Source organism: Letharia columbiana (assembly GCF_014066305.1).
Source record: "Letharia columbiana isolate WasteWater2 chromosome Unknown Sc0000020_s0, whole genome shotgun sequence".
In the NCBI taxonomy this organism is placed as follows: Eukaryota; Fungi; Ascomycota; class Lecanoromycetes; order Lecanorales; family Parmeliaceae; genus Letharia; species Letharia columbiana.
In genome coordinates, this window is record NW_023501061.1 from 643,465 (window position 1) to 661,550 (window position 18,086).

The 18,086-nt window shown below is 50.5% G+C and overlaps 6 protein-coding genes across 6 annotated transcripts; 4 read left to right on the forward strand and 2 right to left on the reverse strand.

Annotated features, from left to right (window-relative positions):
- Nucleotides 1–983: 983 nt before the first annotated feature.
- Nucleotides 984–2,384, forward strand: HO173_006784 (uncharacterized protein; the record flags this gene model as incomplete). Its single annotated transcript, XM_037308690.1, has 2 exons — nt 984–1,170; nt 1,567–2,384. The coding sequence occupies 2 exons, from the start codon at nt 984–986 to the stop codon at nt 2,382–2,384; spliced, it is 1,005 nt and encodes a 334-aa protein (XP_037164533.1).
- A 2,978-nt stretch (nt 2,385–5,362) lies between these two features.
- On the forward strand, nt 5,363–6,434 carry HO173_006785 (uncharacterized protein; the record flags this gene model as incomplete). The annotated part of the gene is made up of 4 exons (XM_037308691.1): nt 5,363–5,391; nt 5,689–6,139; nt 6,207–6,338; nt 6,390–6,434. 4 exons carry the CDS (start codon nt 5,363–5,365, stop codon nt 6,432–6,434), a joined length of 657 nt encoding a protein of 218 aa, XP_037164534.1.
- A 3,353-nt stretch (nt 6,435–9,787) lies between these two features.
- Nucleotides 9,788–10,846, forward strand: HO173_006786 (uncharacterized protein; the record flags this gene model as incomplete). Its single annotated transcript, XM_037308692.1, has 4 exons — nt 9,788–10,057; nt 10,120–10,407; nt 10,476–10,557; nt 10,626–10,846. 4 exons carry the CDS (start codon nt 9,788–9,790, stop codon nt 10,844–10,846), a joined length of 861 nt encoding a protein of 286 aa, XP_037164535.1.
- A 1,034-nt stretch (nt 10,847–11,880) lies between these two features.
- HO173_006787 (uncharacterized protein) lies at nt 11,881–12,147 on the reverse strand (the record flags this gene model as incomplete). Its single annotated transcript, XM_037308693.1, has 1 exon — nt 11,881–12,147. The coding sequence occupies one exon, from the start codon at nt 12,145–12,147 to the stop codon at nt 11,881–11,883; it is 267 nt and encodes an 88-aa protein (XP_037164536.1).
- Nucleotides 12,148–13,883: 1,736 nt separating this feature from the next.
- HO173_006788 (uncharacterized protein) lies at nt 13,884–16,493 on the reverse strand (the record flags this gene model as incomplete). Its single annotated transcript, XM_037308694.1, has 2 exons — nt 13,884–15,645; nt 15,700–16,493. The coding sequence occupies 2 exons, from the start codon at nt 16,491–16,493 to the stop codon at nt 13,884–13,886; spliced, it is 2,556 nt and encodes an 851-aa protein (XP_037164537.1).
- A 693-nt stretch (nt 16,494–17,186) lies between these two features.
- On the forward strand, nt 17,187–17,536 carry HO173_006789 (uncharacterized protein; the record flags this gene model as incomplete). The annotated part of the gene is made up of 2 exons (XM_037308695.1): nt 17,187–17,249; nt 17,300–17,536. 2 exons carry the CDS (start codon nt 17,187–17,189, stop codon nt 17,534–17,536), a joined length of 300 nt encoding a protein of 99 aa, XP_037164538.1.
- Between the last annotated feature and the right edge of the window lie 550 nt (nt 17,537–18,086).

Sequence of the window (18,086 nt, forward strand, 5' to 3'; positions counted from 1 at the left end):
TCAAGTGCCGGACGGAAATTTGAGTCGTGTCAAGCAGTTGATGCATGTTTCATCAACATTTCGCAATTTACCACGATCCTCAGATTGGGCCGAGATCACCATGCCCCTATTCCCATGCTCCGAAAGAAGAAATCCGAGCAAGTCCGCAGGCTTAACGCTGGCAGTGGGGTAGCCTCGTAGGTCACTTTGACTGCAGACCGTGGCGACCCGCCAGCAGATTCAACAAGATGGGTCGCGTTTCAGGTCGGGTGGGTTCTTCCAGATGCTACATAAGAAATCATAGGCTCGCTGATTATGCAGGTCGTGATGGTGGCGCCAAGGTCATGAGACAATGCCTTGGGGGCAACTTTGGAGTATGTATCTTTTCCTCTGCAGATGCTTAGATGTTCTAGATGTAACGGGATTCGCATTGCTATACTCGTACCGTCGTGTAGAGAGTGTATGGGATAAACATTGGTAGATAGAAAGTATCCTCCTTATATCAACTTAGGTTCCCGAGCATTCCCTTTAACTTGATCCCTTTTTGCTATTGAAGGCCATGAAACATTCAAGTATTATTCAGGGGTGGGGAAATGAAAGACGGGAATTCGGAGCGTTAAGTGCCAATACTCTCGCGTTTCAATCTGCGCACCTGCGGCTTCTTGCAGGCCAAAAGGGCGCTAAAACCTGCAGGTACAATACATACGCGCTTATTCTTTCTGCGAATTAATTTCCCTATCGATCTCATTTCACTCACAGATCTCGCACATAAAACTCTTCACCCTCACCAACTCACCACCATCTCTCCCGTCTCTCATTACCAGAGCACTCGCTCGTTACATTCCTTCACTCATCTTCTGCCTCACATTCATTACCAACCTATCTCATTCTCAGAAGCCCAGGCCGGCTTCACACAACTTACCAGACCCCCAACTTCATCACACCGATAGCACAAGCATATCCGTCGACTTCACTTCATCCAAGCACCACCCACTCGATCAAAGATGAAGCTCAACGTCGCCATCCTGCTACTACCAGCAGCCTCCGCGTACAGTTACGTCTCCGGCCATCATCACCACAAATCTCATGATCACCATCGCAAACATCTCGGTACAGCTCCGTACGGCTTGAGTAACGGCACCGCCACCTTCGGTAGCTCAGGTCTCCTCTATGCACCCACTGCCACTGCTGGTAAGGCCATCTACTCCACTGTCGTCGTCACGAAGAATGCTCCGTACCAGACTGTTCTCGAGTCAGCATCACCGTCTCTGAAAGAGGCTGGTGCGTCGAGTCCCTTTCCGAGCTCTTGTACGCAAGCCACGGTCACCGTGGTTACGAACGCTACCGTTACAGTGACTGTCTCTGCTCCCGAGAGCGGAACATCTGATTCCGTGATCCCCACTCAAGCACCAGTGCCTGTCCAAGCTGGCACTTCCTCCCCTGTCGAGTCCATCACTGCTTCTCCCACAGGAGAGAGCTCCAGCACCCTGTTGCCGACAGTGAACTCTGTTGTGACACTCACTGCTATTGGTGCCGAGCCGAGCGCTAGCACGTCCACTCCAGCTGTGGCTGACACTCTTACAACAGTGGCCGCTGCTCCAGTCGTCGCGCTCACTTCCAGCACGTCCCCAGCCGCCAAAGCTGCAGCAACGCCCGTCCCCGCGCCAGCCACAAACTCGGCAAAGAGCGCGAAGCGAGGCATCATCGTTAGCGGAGACGACACCGATGCCATAACGGCAGCGTTTGCCAACACAAAAGTCTCCTGGCTTGGCAACTGGTACTCCGGACCTCCACCCAACCTCACTCCAGCCATGGGCATGTCCTACGTCCCTCAATTGTACAGCCCCCAATACGTCGAAGACGGATCATGGGCCAGCAACGCAAAGAAGGGTGTGGCTGCAGGCGACAAATATTTCATGAGCTTCGGAGAGCCGGCACATTCTGGCATAACCGCAGAGACAGCTGTCACTTCCTGGATGCAGAACATGGAGCCATATGCCGCTCAGGGTGTCTCACTTGGAACCCCAGGAAATCTCCAGAACCCAGTCGACTTCGTATGGCTCGGAAATTTCCTCGATTTATGCGAGAAGGCCGGCTGCACCATTGGCTTCGTGTGTGTTCACTGGTTTTGGACTCCGGGTGTTAATGGCCAGCAAGATTTCAAGAACGTCGTCAACAACGCTACCGCGATGGCCAAGGGCAAGCCAGTCTGGGTCGACAACTTCGAAGCAACAGGGGATAACGCCGGACAGATCGAGTTCTTGACTAATATCATTCCATGGTTGGAAGACAACGACTTGGTCGCGCGTTATGGATACCTCGGCGACAATCGCGCAACGGGAGGCTTCCTGCCTGAAACCGGAAATGAGCTGTCGGATCTTGGCAAGTTCTACGCAACCTTCTAAGCAAGAGATAGGACACCTGGAGGTTCCTTTCGCATTCATCTAGGGAGGATGTTTTCACGTGGCCCACATCTTTTCCACTAGACAAGATAGAGGGCGATTTCATGCGGGGGAAATATTTCAATTCTTGATGCTGGCGTGGACTGGCTTCACCAAGACACCTTTTCAATTCTTGCGAATATTGTGACGATGGGATGAAGCACACTGCATGTTGCATTTAGCTTAGCTAACTTACTGTCCTTACCTCATTCAAGCTTCTGTACAGCGCTTTTGTACGTGTGCAGCCGCGACGTGTCGCCAGCCTTGTGACCATCAATGCCAGCATCTACTCGACTCCATTCCTCGTTCCTGCTTACCCACACCCTTCCCAACCTCATTCAACATTCACTGGAAGAAATAAATGCACGCCATCGCCTCTCTTGTTGTCGTATTGACCAACGCCGTGCCCCGATGCGATCATCGCACCGAGAAACGTCTTGAATCAAAAGGAAAAGCAAGAAAAATCGAGGGTCTGCGCTTTAAATAACCATTTCCCACCCCCAAACCTACCTAGCTCACACCCGGGGAGGCGCTCCTTCAGGCTCCAACCCCTCCAGCTTCGCCGCACACTAGCCCCTGCAAACGTTGGTTCGCGGCCGCGCATCCCTAATGGGGGAACCCTGGCCCCCAACGACTCCCCTATACGCGCTTCCGGTACCGGGTTCCCATTGGTGGATTGAGGTCGGTATGTGAATCGTGCGCGTATCATTAATAGAGTGAGTGAGATAACGTGCTACGGTCGTCTTGATGGGCGGGATACCTACTCTTTTTGCAATGGTACTGGCCGGGTTGGTTTTGTTTTTCCTTCCTCCGTCGCCGCGCGCGCGTAGGGTTCCGTTCTGTCATGTCGGGAGTAGGGTTTGCTGAAGAGGGAGGGAGGGAGAGAGGGGGTTGGGTGCTCTATGTATGTACTCATTCTGGCTTTTGCAGCATGGAATGGCTCATGTGGATTGCTAAGTGAGTCGTCGAGTGACGGATTGGAATGGTCTGTGGGTGCTAGAGGGGATACACGGTTGATGGCTGGTGAGGGATGTGCCGCTGCATGGTTTTTGGTTAGGTATCTGAATGCTGATGGGGATTTCGCCGGGCGCCGGAGAAGGGCGATGGTTTCTTATAGTAGCGAGGGGGATTGGAACATTTGACGGGACTCCGGTGTTTTAATTTTTGTAATCTCACGCTTTGATGAAACCCGATGAGTGCTTTGGGCTAATGTTGTGGGTGTGTGGTTGGCTTACTGAATCACTATGGACTCCAAACACTTACGTTCATTGTACGGTGGTGTTGTTGCAGCGTGCTTGTTTACTCGCCGTACCGGTTGTACTTGCCCAGTGTGGTGGACCTATGATCGGCGAGATAACAAAGCGCTAGATCTGTAATTTGCCCATTCATATATTCACGAGTATATATCCGTTGAGATATTTGGGTGACTAGGTTGAGACATGCACCTTGGTAAGAAGAGTTAGAAAGTAATTATCGATTAAAGACAAATGACCAATAAGATATCGAAAGCCAGAAACATAGAGAGACTCCTCGAAATAGGACTTATCAGTCTTGGTCTTAGATCCTACGATCTTTGCAGAAAAGAATGCTAAAGAGTCGTCGTTGATGTACTTTGACGTCTAGTAAATTGCTTCTTTGAGCGGTGTCTCCGATATAAAGCTACACGCAGATGCCGAGAACAGGACTACTCGCGATTCGGAGACCAGCTAATATGGCCCTTGCTACACTTATGCTATTCGGCCGCGGGATGAAGTATTTTGGATTGTGATGGTCACGTCGGGTTCCCAGCCAGGGCGGTTACCTTTCCATGAGGCAATTGGCCCAGAGACTCATGAATCTTGGATGGGCCTGGCTTACGGACACTGAGGACATACGATCCCGTGTAGTGCTATCGAGCGCCATTGGACGCGGGGAGGCTGCTGCCTCGTCATCTCTATAATACCATCTGAAAACAGAATCTGTTACGGTTTGATTCCACTTTAGGGCTGAGCGGGTCGTGAGTACCTACGTTGATGTCGCTTGTTGAACGGGAGCTGCAAGCATTGTCGAAAGCCCGCAGGTTAGCTCTCGAGTCCCGTCCACGAGACATAGCGGCGACGACGTCGAAAACATACGTCGCTCCGGCAACCTCCTCACTTCTTGCACTTTTCTCGAAGCTTCCTTCTCTGTCTCTATCCTTTGCTATGACTTCCAATTCGGATTCGTCCTCGCTCCAAATCTGCTTCTTCGGCCTAGGTCGGCCTTGATAAGGTTTGGATATTAGCGAGGGACGAATTAAGTGCGTGGCACAAATACCGAGAGGCTGAGCCCGGCGGGTCGTAGGGCACGCGCTGTGACATGGCCAAACGAGCTAAAGAAGGCCCCAAAGAAAAATAAACAAAATCCTTGGGGGCCGGAAAGAAAACCTCATCTCCTTGATTTCTGCCTTCATACACCAAAGATCGACCACACACGGACAGAAAGCGGAGGATGCGAGCCGAGTCGATCATGTTCATGAATCTAGATATTTACTGATTCCTCATCGATTCAGAAGCGTGTTAGAGTATACGGTAAGCCGTCGAATGATCTTTGCGCTGTTTAGCATCTTCGAAATTCGAACACCACTGCTCTCTAGTAGTATCTAGCCCGGTTCTGCCGAAACTCTAACATCTGTGCCTCCTTTGCACAGTGGGAGAGCATAATCATACTTCACCTTACAGTCCCATCTTCAATAAATAGTATCTTCGTCGCCTTTCTTGTCCAATGTTTTTTTCAGCCGCTGCTATGTATTTCTGCTTAACCAAGCTGCTTCTTCTTAGGGCCATCCTTTCTCGAGCCACTGCACAGGATGACGACGATGATGACGATGATGGTGGTGATGAGGTTGATAACGGCTTCGGCGCCCTTGACCAGGGCATTGCCCAGCTCGACACTTCGCAGCTCTGTGACATGATCTTAAACCAATGTCCTGGCAGATTTCCAGCTTCATCTTGTCCGTCTCCGTCCCTTCCTCGCCCCATCTGACTTACCACGCTCTCGGCTCTCGACAATCTACTGACATGCCGAACCCCAACAAGTTTGCGTTTCTAATTGGTGCTCAAACGGCTGTGCCGACCCCTAGATGTAGGTAGTTTTCCTAGTTTAGGCCCCAGTTGGAGTCGCAAGATATATCTTTGGGGAGCAGAATTCCAGAAAGGTCCTTCTTGGGCTCCTTGGCTGTCGCCAAAACCCTTGACACTGCTCTTTCTAAACATGTAATCTACGCTGCTGACTCGATACGTGGCACAAGGTGTTGCACCCATCTCCCTTCCGACCAGCAAACTTGTTTCCAAGGATTCCTGGATAAGAATGGCGGGCAAAGCGCCGCGTCAGGCAGTAGCAATGGTACTTCCGAAGAAGCTCTCCCACCCGAGTGCTCCTACATCAGCACTCAAATCAACGACTGCGTGTCATCCACCTCGGGCTTCACTACCATGGCGAACTCGGAGCAAGCAAGCTGCATTTGCTTCAACACCGACGGGAGCTGGAACGGAACCGTATGGGACAACGCAGCTACCACGTGTTACCAGGCTATCAGTAGTGCTGGCAGCGCGAATGCGTCTGCGTTGAGCGCTTATGATAGTGGGGTCGTCGGCTTCTGTACCAAGTTCGTCAATGCGGGAATACTGAGTAGTGCAGGTGTGAGCAGTAGTACGGGCGTGAGCAGTAGTGCGGGCGCGAGCAGCGGTAGTGGGGTGGCTGTGAGTAATGGCCTGTGGTCATACGTTGCAGCTGAAAGCTTGACAAAACGAACTAATTTCCGTGTAGGTATCGACGGGACAACCTAGTTCAACAACAGGTGGTGGGAGTGGAGCAGTAACTGGATCGAGCGTCTCAAATCCCACACCGAGTTCCACCCAAAAGAGTGAAGTCGGACACTTGAAGGGCCAACGCTCAACGGTGAGATATGATCACCTAAAGATGAGAGCTGATGTCACTGATAACTCGTAGGTCATTGCTGCCCTTGCGTTCATCGCTTGCATATTTGATTACTAGGAATCACCTTTGATGTGGGGGAAAAGATCATATCTCAAAGCAAGAGGCTTCCTTCTGGGGGAATTCCGTTGCAAAGAGCATACTAATTGACAAAGAAAGCAAATGCCGTTAAAGATATATTGAAAACTCCTCAACCAGAAGACACGGCACGTAACCCCACTAGTCTTGACAATTTCTACAAACTCGATGAGAATAGAGACTCGACAGCTCGCAAATAGTCCCAACGTCTATGGTCCTTGAAGTTCGAACACACCCGTTGCCTAGGTGTACCGATAACCTGCATTGCTGGTTTGTAAGCCATGTGCTAGAGAAAACATCAATGACTACAGTATGAATCGTAAGTCCCGGAAACCCACAGCTCTTTGGGCCTCGAGATCGAATTTGATAAACATACACGTCAACGGCAACACCAACCTCGAGATACGACTGCGGCAGAGACCGAAGATCTATCTGTCTCATTAGAGATCCCTCTTCGTTTCTTCTCTGACATCTCTCTGTCGTCTTTACTTGTATCGTTTCACTTCTTTTGTTATCACGATGTCAGGTGATAGCCAGGGGTAGGAGAGTACCGCAGGGCAGGAAAGTATCAGCAAGTTAAAGTAGTAACCGCAAGGTTGACAACTTTTTCCGATAAGGTAGGTAGGTAGGCTAAGTGTGGAAGATGTCACTTGCGCTGAGGGCGGAATCTTTGAGTCGATCAATTTTTTTCAACGGTGCCAATCTGCGCTTTACACTTATGATTGAAGCAGACTATCGCTGCCTTAGACGAGGAGGACTAGTTCATGATCTGAAAAATCTGCGAGTCAGTTATTCTTTTTTTGGTGTTGTTTATTTGTTTTCCGAAAAAAATATGTTGTGGGAGTTTTTGCTTCTATTTAAAACTAACATTAACCAAGGCCTGGTTTTTTTGACGTGGTCTTAACCTGAGTGGAAAAAGCACTTTTGTCCTTTGCATACTGTTACCTATTTTATCTTTTGTTTAATGTTTTCGTGTTTTTTTTGATCTTTATTTCCTACCTACCTTTTTTAATTATTTTTTCTTTTCATATCTCCCTTTCCCTTTCTGCGAAAAGCCCTCCTCTGTTGGTTTTGGTTCTTTTTATTTTTTTTGGTATACTTTTTTTTTGTGTATTAATAGTAGATATACTATGTGTGTCTTTAAAGTTACTGCTGTTGTTTTATTAAAGTTTATAGGGGTAAAACAGCTACCAAACGAAACATTGTTCACTTATAAACTTGATAAAAAAATACACTTTGCGATTCCCGTGGTGCCCACGCCGAAAGTCCTGGACGCCAAGACTTCGAATACGAGTACGAGTAGCGGGGACCTTTGAGTCCGGCGTCACGTCCCTCATCGCCCTGTATTTACCTTGAAGGGTGTTCCATTGTTTTCCGGTGTTCTCTGAATCCGTACTCTACACACGCATCCCTGGCTTAAAGATACGCACCGGTATTCATACTTTCCGGAACTACCAGTGATCTCTGGGATATTTTCGGCCGTATATCGCAGTCTCCGTAGCCCGCAGAGGGGAAGACGCCCCCTGCTCGCCCGGCGGTTTAAACAGATGGGTTCTCAAACCGCTGCGCCTTCTTTGCCGTCTATCGTGGGGCAAAGCTTTCCTCATCTATTCCAGGATGTTCGCTCATATACCTCTTCAAAATAATCTTGACGGCTTGTGCTTCCTTTGTGCGTTGGTGATCTACATCATCTATTTCGATCGAAGGGTAAGCGCTCACACGAGGCTTAGCTCTCGTTGTCTTGAGGCCTACCGGCCTGATGATGCCATCAGAGGTGGATGGCTCACTCGGTGATCAAACACAGGCTGCCGGAAGAGTCCGCCGTAGCTGAGCTTCATGGACTCGTTAACGGCGTAGACAAAGGAAGTCCTTCTACAGCGCTGTGATTGTCGACGAGTGCTACCCGAGGGCTTTGGCCTCCAGGTCTACGAAGCGTTACTCAGCCTCCCGTGAGGACCAAGAGGCTGATGCAATCAATGATGACCTTGTCATCCATCTGCCAATGACAGAATCCAGACTTATTACTAGTCAAAAGGTAGGGCCCCTATAGACGCCGAGACATTTGCCGCGCTCAAGGTATATCAAAGAACTTGGGTTCGGCACTTTACGTGCTCAGCCTCCTAAGCCTTTCCTAAATCCGCAGTCCCCATTAATGTAATCATTTGATACTACTCTTCACTCTGTCTTAGAGTGGGATAGGGTTGCAAAGGGCTTAGCTCTACTGATCCCTTTGTCGAGTGAAGCGGCTGATAAATCGTCAAGGACGTAAGGCATGAGACTTGTACAAGAAATCACATACCCTATCCCAAATGCTGCCACCTGGCCTGAGAGGCGCAGAAGTGCCACTTTCATACACAATTACGATTCAGAGTATCGTGTATTAACAACCTGGTGACGAAATGCAGTTGAACCCTGTAATTTCAAGGATCTCCGGGCGGAGTGGCGGAAGACACAGAGCGTGGTAGGTGAATTACTAAGACCAGTTGCAGCCATAGCTTTACGGATCCGAAAAGATTCGAAACGAATAACTAAGAACAGCGGATACTCTCTGTATCGAAAAATCTGGGTGATTTGAACCTATGTGATGGCCACGGAGATATATTGATATCAATAAGCTATGTTCTGATTTGAAAATCGGGGACTCAAGACGACCGCTTTTTCATACAGCTTGTTTGGCAGTCAATGGAATGACTCGAGCGTGCCGCAGCCTCGCGAAAATCCAGATGATGAGACATCGGTCGAGCCTGACACATCACTTTGGCATGGAATTTTTAGTCACTGGTACCCACTTGCAGCTCAGAATAGCTGAAGGGCAGATCGGAAACATTCCAATAAGATGAACCCGCATCCACACCAGAGTGTTCGTTTGACAACTGTGATTTTCAGGAGGGCCTATTTAGAGTGCAACACTGCCCTTTCCCTCATCGCACAGTCTGACACATAGATATGTTCCACGACACACCAGACTGTTCGAGTCTGACACGATGGATTGTGTTATCGACAGAGCGGTAGTGCGGCACCGCGAGCTCTTCAAGATAGTGTTTAGAGTGTCTCTCAAGTATGTTTCCTTCTCTCCTCTCTCTGTTCTTCCTTAAACCTGAACTCTCCTCTTCTTGTTTTCAACCAGTAATTGCTTACTCCCGTATCCCGTCAAGACTAATATGGCGTCGAATAAACTGGTCGTCGACTACTTCTCGCATCTGGCTTCTCAAGAGTTTTGGAAGCATGCTCCTGTCCATACCATTTTGCCTCGAGATGCTAGTGGAAAACCGGGCTCGCCGTACCCAGCGGGGCAAGTCCCTCATGTCGTTTCAGCCATCAACATATGCCGAGCAATGCTGACGCATCGGCCGGTTTGGAAAGCTTTCGAGACCCTCGCCGTCCGATACAGCCAAGTCCGAACACACAGCTGGCCCAAGCAAGGCCCAAGTCCTCTGACCGTGGATCAAGTCACCTATATCTTCCTCGCAAAGATCCTAACTACGTTCCCTATAGTATTTGTGGATTACGGCTTGGAGAACCCAGATGCTAAGGGATTCCACACTAGACGCCCATGGGACGGAAATTTTGAACCCGGTCATCAGCAAATCTCAATCAATGGAAAGGTAAGTGAAACGTTCGTGGGGTGTCATTACATAGGTCCTCGAGCAAGCTGACCATACATTAGAGAACTGATCATATGTCGATCGCATTCGGGAAAGCATCGCAAACAAATAACCATCATCCTTTCCAGGCTTTCCTGTTTATGACCGCCAACACTCTCCTCCACGAACTCGGCCATGTTTTCGTCACGTATCTTACCAAGGGTCAAAGCGCAAGTCCACCCCAAGTCAATGCCGTGACCGAGGGCGTGCAGGGGGGTGAAGGTGAGGCTGGCCTCGCTCTGGAATCTCTCATTTTCGGTGGCACCATAGCCTATTTCCAGGAACCTGTCAGCGGGACTCCGGACGACCAGGTATGTTTTCCGACGGTTGCTCTCGTCGAAGACCAGCCTTTTAGCATATATGTTGACGTACACTGCAGTGCGGCACGGCTTTCCTAAAGAAGCCGAGCGGTGCCTGGCATCGAATCCTGCCCAAAACGATCCACGACGTCGCCAGCATGCGTGAGTACCGTTTCGAATGACTTCCTCACACGCGCCTCGTACTACCAATAACACTTTTTCTCCGCCAGAATTCAAGTTCCCCTATGATCATGACGTCCGTTCCACCGAACCTGGACAGCTGAGAGCATTGGGCCACGGCCTTGCTCCCCCCAGTTATACAGACCCGTTGGAAAGGAGTGAAGTAAGATACTTGCTCGAGCGTCATCTTCCCCTCCTCTGGTCTGCTCTTCATTGTGCCCCGTGCGATTCAACTCTCCGTGCCCCGGTAGCGGGAGGCAAGGAAAGCTAGATGTGAGAGGTTGGAGGTGGGGTAAGTTCGTTTGGGCCTTTTGTTAAAACAGCATGCGCTGAGTAGCTTTTGAAAGTCCTTTCGTCAAACAGCATGCGCGGAGTGATTTCTCAAGATTCTTTTGTCACACAGCATGTGCGGATGGGGGCTTTTTTCAGATCTATTGTGGAACAGCATGCGCGGAGTCATTTGTCTAGAATTTTTGTCAGGTAGCATGCCAACGCTCGAGTAATGATAGCACACGAGCCTACCCCGAGCTCGAATACGATGTATGCATTAGTTAGTTGCCTTGAAGGTAAATCAGCCATAGGCCCTCTTAAGGCTATATGTACTCTGATGTAGTAAATGGTTTGCGCGAAGTGCTCCGGCACCTTGGTCATTCACTTTCTCTTCTACTGGGGAAGCACAGCATCTTTCTCGTTCCGTTCTCCCGACGACGAGGAAAATAGATCATTCCAAAGAGCATTAGGTACTCAGATTGTCTGTCGCACGACACGTGAACGCAGACTCGCTCCGGGCACGGTGTGGATTTCGCCCGCCCATCCATGCCTTGGAACCATTGTCGCAGACCCGTGCCCCGACACCTCATAGCGAACGTTGTGCCCCCCCCCTCTCTCAACCGCAACCCAACTTGCGAAGACGTAGCAGGGCCCCGTCCCACCAGCGTTGAAGCCTCCTGCAAGAAATATCATCCTCGCTCGCTAGAGCATTGCATTCCCCAGGGCTGGGAGAATGCCAGTCACTAGCTTGACGGACAACAGTCTTAATTTTTTGATACCGGCCCTCTTTGGCAATCGTAGGCGCCGGGAACCTCGATAGGGGCTCGGTCGACGGGCTTGCGCGGTGTTGTTCTTTTTCTGGCTAGGCGGCTCAAGAGCGAGTAGTATGGGTTCATGATGTCGTGTCGATGCCGTGACTTGGGTTGTACATGGATTAGGTGGGACGAGGGATCCGGATGAGGGATAACGAAGTCGTAGAGGGGTCTACGCAATATTATATATCTCGCAAGTGGTTAATTGCTCTGGTCGAATCTCTCATCTACATCGGCGAGCCAGATCCGCACGGTCGGTCCTCGTCTGCGTGGACACGGGCGCTGCCGGCTCCTGCGTCCACCCTCCGCCTGCCCCGCCAAGCCCACGCCCACATTGACCTGCCGTGGCATCTCGGGAACGACGGCCAGTGAATGCTGCGCGAAACTTCGATATGTAGACTGCAGGTAGGGCGGTCGAGGTGCACGTGACGGTGCTGCCGGTGCTGGAGGAGAGATTCCTGATCGGATTGAATACGTTGCAGTGGTACATGGTGGTTAGGGTTGGTGGAGTCAAGGTTCCGTTGATGAATAGATTTACTACGGTGGGTGAGTAGCGTACTAGTACTATATGTAGCGTTAAGAAAAAGTATATGAGCGAGGAATCGCGAGAAAATCTTTCCGTTTTAATTTGGGTTTTTATGGGGCGGGCTGTTCGCGGCTGTTGGGACTCAGGGGCGCGAAGCGAAGCGGACGAGATGAGTCGGATGCGTAGAGGCGAGATGTTGGATTTGGATGACTTTGTGATGAAGAACCGGTGGCGGAATACGTGGTGGGAGGTTTATCGTCGGAACGTGGACGTGGACGTTGTTCTGCGCGGACAGTTTAACAGGCTCGTTGTAAGAGCGCCCTTGATGCGGTGGTAGGATTAAACGGATGAAGCTACGGTGGTGCAGTTGTGGATGAAGCTCGAGGCTTGGTGGCCGAACAGGAGGGACGATGATTGTGCTCGGTCGTGCAAAAAAAAAAAAAAAGCAAAAAAAAAGCACACATATATTGAGAGAGTCGCACATCAGACAATACATTTTACGAACAGGATGACAACCCAGCCGGACTTCATCTTCAGTCCTTTCCGCCCTGTACTTCGCTCTGCTGGCCTCGACGTTATGATACTGAAAATGTTGAACAGCTCGGAATTTCTATCGATACTTACAACATCATCACTCCTAATGGCTCGAAGTCGGCGACTCAAATCAACAAGAGAGATAGCAATCACTTCCAAGGACGTCCGCGCAAAGTATATGATATACAACATAGTCGATACTCGATAAGCCCAGAAGTGTTGGTGATAGCGAGCCTCCAAATCAGGGAGCGTAACATCAACTCCAAGCCCGCAGACTCCTTGACCATAGTCTATAGCTAGGCTGGTTCAAAAAGCAGCTGAGGGCATGATCGGCCCATTACAAGTGCCTTTGGTGATCTACGCCTTGGGCCTTGGAGATATCATCGTGCGTCTGCTAATTTGAACGCTCTTGGTGGAACTGTTCACACTCTGCGCCGTTAGGCATCCGAGCACGGACCTGTCTCGCACAATGAGCGTCTTGGGTTCTGAATGACGAAGATTGGTTCGCCTCGATTTTAAGAGCGGGAAAAGGCAGGGTGCGTGTCTGTTGTTGCTATGAGGTGAGTCGTGCAGAAACTGACTGGAGATCAGTTCTTAGCATTTCGTACTTTATGAGGATTGAAACGGTTGTAGTAGAGATGTTCAGTAGGATGTGGGATTTTGCGACGAGCGATATATCCTCCCTGGTACCGGATGGTATGATCCGTAGCTAGCGGGAAGGAGGATTTCCTCTAAGATCAGGAGATCGTACCCCCAGTCTATCAACGGGGAATGGTTGTCTGCGGAAAGACCCATTTTGGGTAACGAAATATAAGCCAAGCGTCATGCTAGCACAATAACCACTCGATCGCCATCTTACATTACTACACTGCCTTGGCACCATTTTTCCCTGCCTTGGCTATCAACCGTATGTTGTAATGCCATCGTGGCTAGAACTTCTTAAGATGTTCTGGATATCTAATGCGCCATACCCTCGATTCGGCCAGCCCATGGAACGCGTCGAAAATACAGTCTTTGTGGTAATCCCGGGATGATGCCGCGCTGATTATGGCTTACTGGTCTTTCGGGCGCGAGGAATTCCTCGGATATGCTTTATCGGTGTCGCCATTCTCGACAGTCTTACCGACTGGTCAGGAGGTCTGATAGTGTACACAATGTTCCCTCAATCATTGGCAGTCGCATCTATGATTTCCTGCTTCTCTCCTTCGTGCACCGTCCACTGTAGGCAGCTCTCCCACATGATTCCGTCTTGTAAACCAGCCCCTGCCTTCTAGCAGACTACCCACAATCATGACAAAGAGCCGATAGAAGATCAAGGCGGACCATGCACCCGCCTTCCAATAAAGTTTTGGATCCGACATGAGATCATCCGACGCCCTGTGGCGGTTGAGGCCAACTGCTAGGACCGTCACCAAGGCCGAAAAACCAAGCGCGGCTACGTGAAGCATGCTTTTCTTCTCGTCTAAGTTATCAGACGTGGGTGGAAGTTGAAAGCTGACAATCAATGTAAAGAGCAATAGCCCAGCGACAGTCGTGTTCATGTCAAGCGGCCAACTTTCGCCCATACAGGCAGCTACCATTGTAAATACGAGGCAGATGGCGACACGAGAATCTCTGAGTTGCCATGCAAAGCTTGTTCGTGACGTCTTGACGTGTAAGCCGAAGAGCAGATGGTCTCTCTTGGGAGGCTGCCCATTCGTAGCGGGGAGCGCTTGATCTGCCTTTCGGTGGACTAACCGACGGTTAAAGACGACCATGGAGATCAGCGTCGTGTACCACAAGGCAATCATGACGGGATTTGAATGACTGGCCTTCTCCGGCCTGGGCATTATCTGAGTAGAGTTCTTATTCTCCCATTCGTTGTCGTAAAGTCCAAAAGCATCCAGGAAGTTGACGTGGCTGAAGATTCCCACAAGAGAGGCCGCAGCTAACGAGAGTAGCCCAGGCTCAAGTTCTCGAGAGGTGGGTACCGAATTATTTAGATATAGCCAAATTCCTGTGACGATGATTGAAACAACTGCACTTGTAGGCCACCTTGTGACAGACATCTCATCCTGATACTGATTGCACAGTACATCAAAAAGTGTAACAGAAACCCCCAGTAGAAGCACTCGAAGATCAAGGCGTCTGATATGTGAAGAAGAGTATACCAGGGTCGAATCAATGGCCCAAGTTTTGATAGTTGACATCGAAGGTTCTGCCGAACCTAAATTTACTGTTTGTTCTTTGAGACCGGGTCCACGATTTCCTGCTTGGCCTACGGTGTCCAAGGGCTTTGAAAGGCCGGCGAGTAGCAACGGCGCCACAACTGTGCATGCAAGCGGCGTTGCGAAACTGGAATCCACTTCCGAAAGAGGGGCAAGTACAAGGTAAGCATGCACCAGCATTGTTGCAAGTATTGCGCTCGCGATCGCCTTCCAAGCGGGGAAGTAGTGCCTTAACGGAACGAACATGAGCTCTGGAGAGTCTCCAACTGGAGTATGGCCAGTAGAGACAAAGGTGAAGACCATTGTTACGTAGAACGCTGTATTCTTTGATACCTGGCTGCCGATGTCGGCGAAGCTGCCGTTTAAGCCCAACGCGCCACCACTGAAGGAGGCCAATGCGATACAAGAGACGAAAAAGATCACGAAGCTTCTCGGGCTTATTTGAAACCACTCTTGGTCACCGAGCCAGAATCGTTCGACAAGATCTGGACCTTTCTGCCGCTTTATCCGGAAAGTGGTAGATTCACCTATTGCGTCGTCCTTAACCTGGTCTAGAGCGGGCAACGTAACGGAATCATCCCAAAGGCAACGAGCAGAAGCCTCTTGGGTCAAAGGCCCATATATGCCCGCTTCTCTCTGACTGCATGCCGCACAGGAGAAGAGGGTGGCGTGGATAAGGAATCGGCAGGCGACGAAGGTGGTGATGAACAGGAACATGAACCTAGGGAGGAGAGTTAAAGGTTGCCAAGGCATAGATCTAAGAGGATATACGAACCAAGCCACACCAAAGGTGATCTTCCACCAATTGAATTCAATGCCTGGGAATTCTACGCTGGTAAAGAAGACAAAGCAGAAACTTCCAATGACTAACACCATGGCGAGCAATCTTTGTAGCGCTTTCCTAGTGTCCATCCGTCGGCCCCTCGTTCGAGCGTAGTTGATGAACAGCAAAATTACAGAGGATGAGAAAGCCGACAGGAAAGCGAAGACCAGACCGAATCCGAGATCGAAGTCAAAAACACGGTAGGTCATTACCGTACCTAGAACGGTGACGGGAACCATCGCACCCTCAAGGCAAAAGGAATCACCGAAGAAGATGCGGAGATTTCTCGACAATTTTGCCGCGTCGTTGTGGTCCATTGGAGGGGTATGCAGGCAGCTTTCCGATGGTGCTTCATCCGTCTTCGCACATTTCTCGTACTGAGGCAGGAATCCCTCTGATTCGTCCCAATTTTGCCGCAACCGCAGCTGGTAGAAGAGATGCGCCACGCTACACAGTATAGCATAGGTCCCATCAAAAGCCCCATTTTCCTGGGAGATGATGGCCCAGAGGAGGAACAAGGACGTCAAGCATATCCGAATGATTGCAAAAGGCGTCGAGAAAGTACCGCCAAACCCGACGACAAAAACCGCGGAGCCATTGGTGAGAATACTGGTTGAGAGCAGAGACGCGTTCTCAAAACCTCCGAGGATCACATATACCGACTCGACGAGTATTGTTGCGTAGGCTCCGAAAGCTGCGACTTGGTAGTTGAGACTCCAGTCAGGGAGTTTGAAGGTCATGCCCATGGTGCTGGAGTTATGGTGGCACCGTCGGAACCGTCAAAAGCTCTATCAATACCTTCCACGGACCAAGCATCTTCAAAGAGAAGATGAGAGGAGACCTTTCATCATAATCCATGTCGTGGGCACTCGCGAAAGAAGTTTGCTGCGCCTCTTGATGCGAGAATAGTTTGATGTTGGGTTTTGATTGGTCTTCCCGGGGCCATTCATAGCTTCAGCCTTCATTGGCGCCACCGCAGAGCCTCAAAGTTATGAAGACTTGTGGAACAATTACTGTACCATCCGTCAACAAGGATGAATGCTTGGTCGTTCAATATCAAGTACAAATCGGCATCCAGCGGAAGTGCAGGGTTCTTGTCCTAGGGAAAATACCACATTCGTCAAGCTCTCCGACTCCCCCCAGGCTGGGAGTGCCAGTGGTGCCAGCAGCATCAACCCATCCCGTATCCGCGGCTTACTTTTGCCATCGTCGATCGGCTGCTCGTCTTACTCTTCCCTTGGCTTCACCGAGTCCCAGATAGTTCGCCGAGTTCCAGACAGGACATAAAAGCCATGGCATTCCTTGCCCGTGGGCTCCTGCCTCGTTCTGATTTCAAGCCGCCTTGACCGACATTCTTGAAACATTAAATACCCTACACACATCTCGCTACAGACACCTTGAAGCCTCCGCCTATCTCTATCAGTTATTCCTACCTCAAAATGCTTCTAATACAAAATCTTTCACTGGGCGCTGCCTTGATGACGGTGGGATTGGCCTCCGCGGTCAGTCCAAGCCTCCCGTCCACCCCGGGCCACCGCTAACATCCTCCCAGCAATCCAGCTACCCCAACACAACCACCACCCTCAACACCTCCACCTGCTCCCGCCAATCCATCGCCGCGTGCCCTACCCCCTACGACCCCTGCTGCGCCTTCGTCTGCGCCGAAGCCCAGGTCCCCTTCGACGTCTGCTCCCCCAACAACGAGACCTTCCTCGCCTCTTGCTACGCGTGTACCCCTGCCACCGCTACGCCCACCGTCACTACGCCGCCCTCGTCTACTGGCGTGTGATGTGTCGGGGGAAATTGCTACTTGTTCGCAGTGTCCGAGGGCGGCGGCTAGGTTGTGAGGAGACGGACGAGGGAGGAGATTTGGGTGGGCATTGGACACAAGGGCAAAATAAGCAAGTCGATGCGGCTTCGAGGGGTGGTTGTTTAGGGTGCTTAGATTAGGAATGATAAATGACTTGAGTGACTACTCTACGCTTCCACAAACAAGGCTGAAGCACCTATCAACCCCTCGCCCCCTGCCAGTACCTCCACCGCTGGCTGCGCGCTCGCCGTCATGTGCATATCAAGCTGTACCCACTCCCAATCAGAACCGCGCCAAGCCCGCTTCCTGCACCTTGTTGGGTGACTTATGAGTTCCCTACTGGCTGTATGCGAAGTAATGTGAGTGGACCTGTGATGTCTCCACGGTCTATCTTCATGCTTATCAACTGCTTCGTTGTGTTTGCAATCTACCTGGACCCCAGTGATACGCTGGAAAAGAACGGGCCTTTGACAAGTGTGGGGAAGGATTTGCTAAAATGCCTTCTCCGACTCTTGTGAGGGAGAAGGAT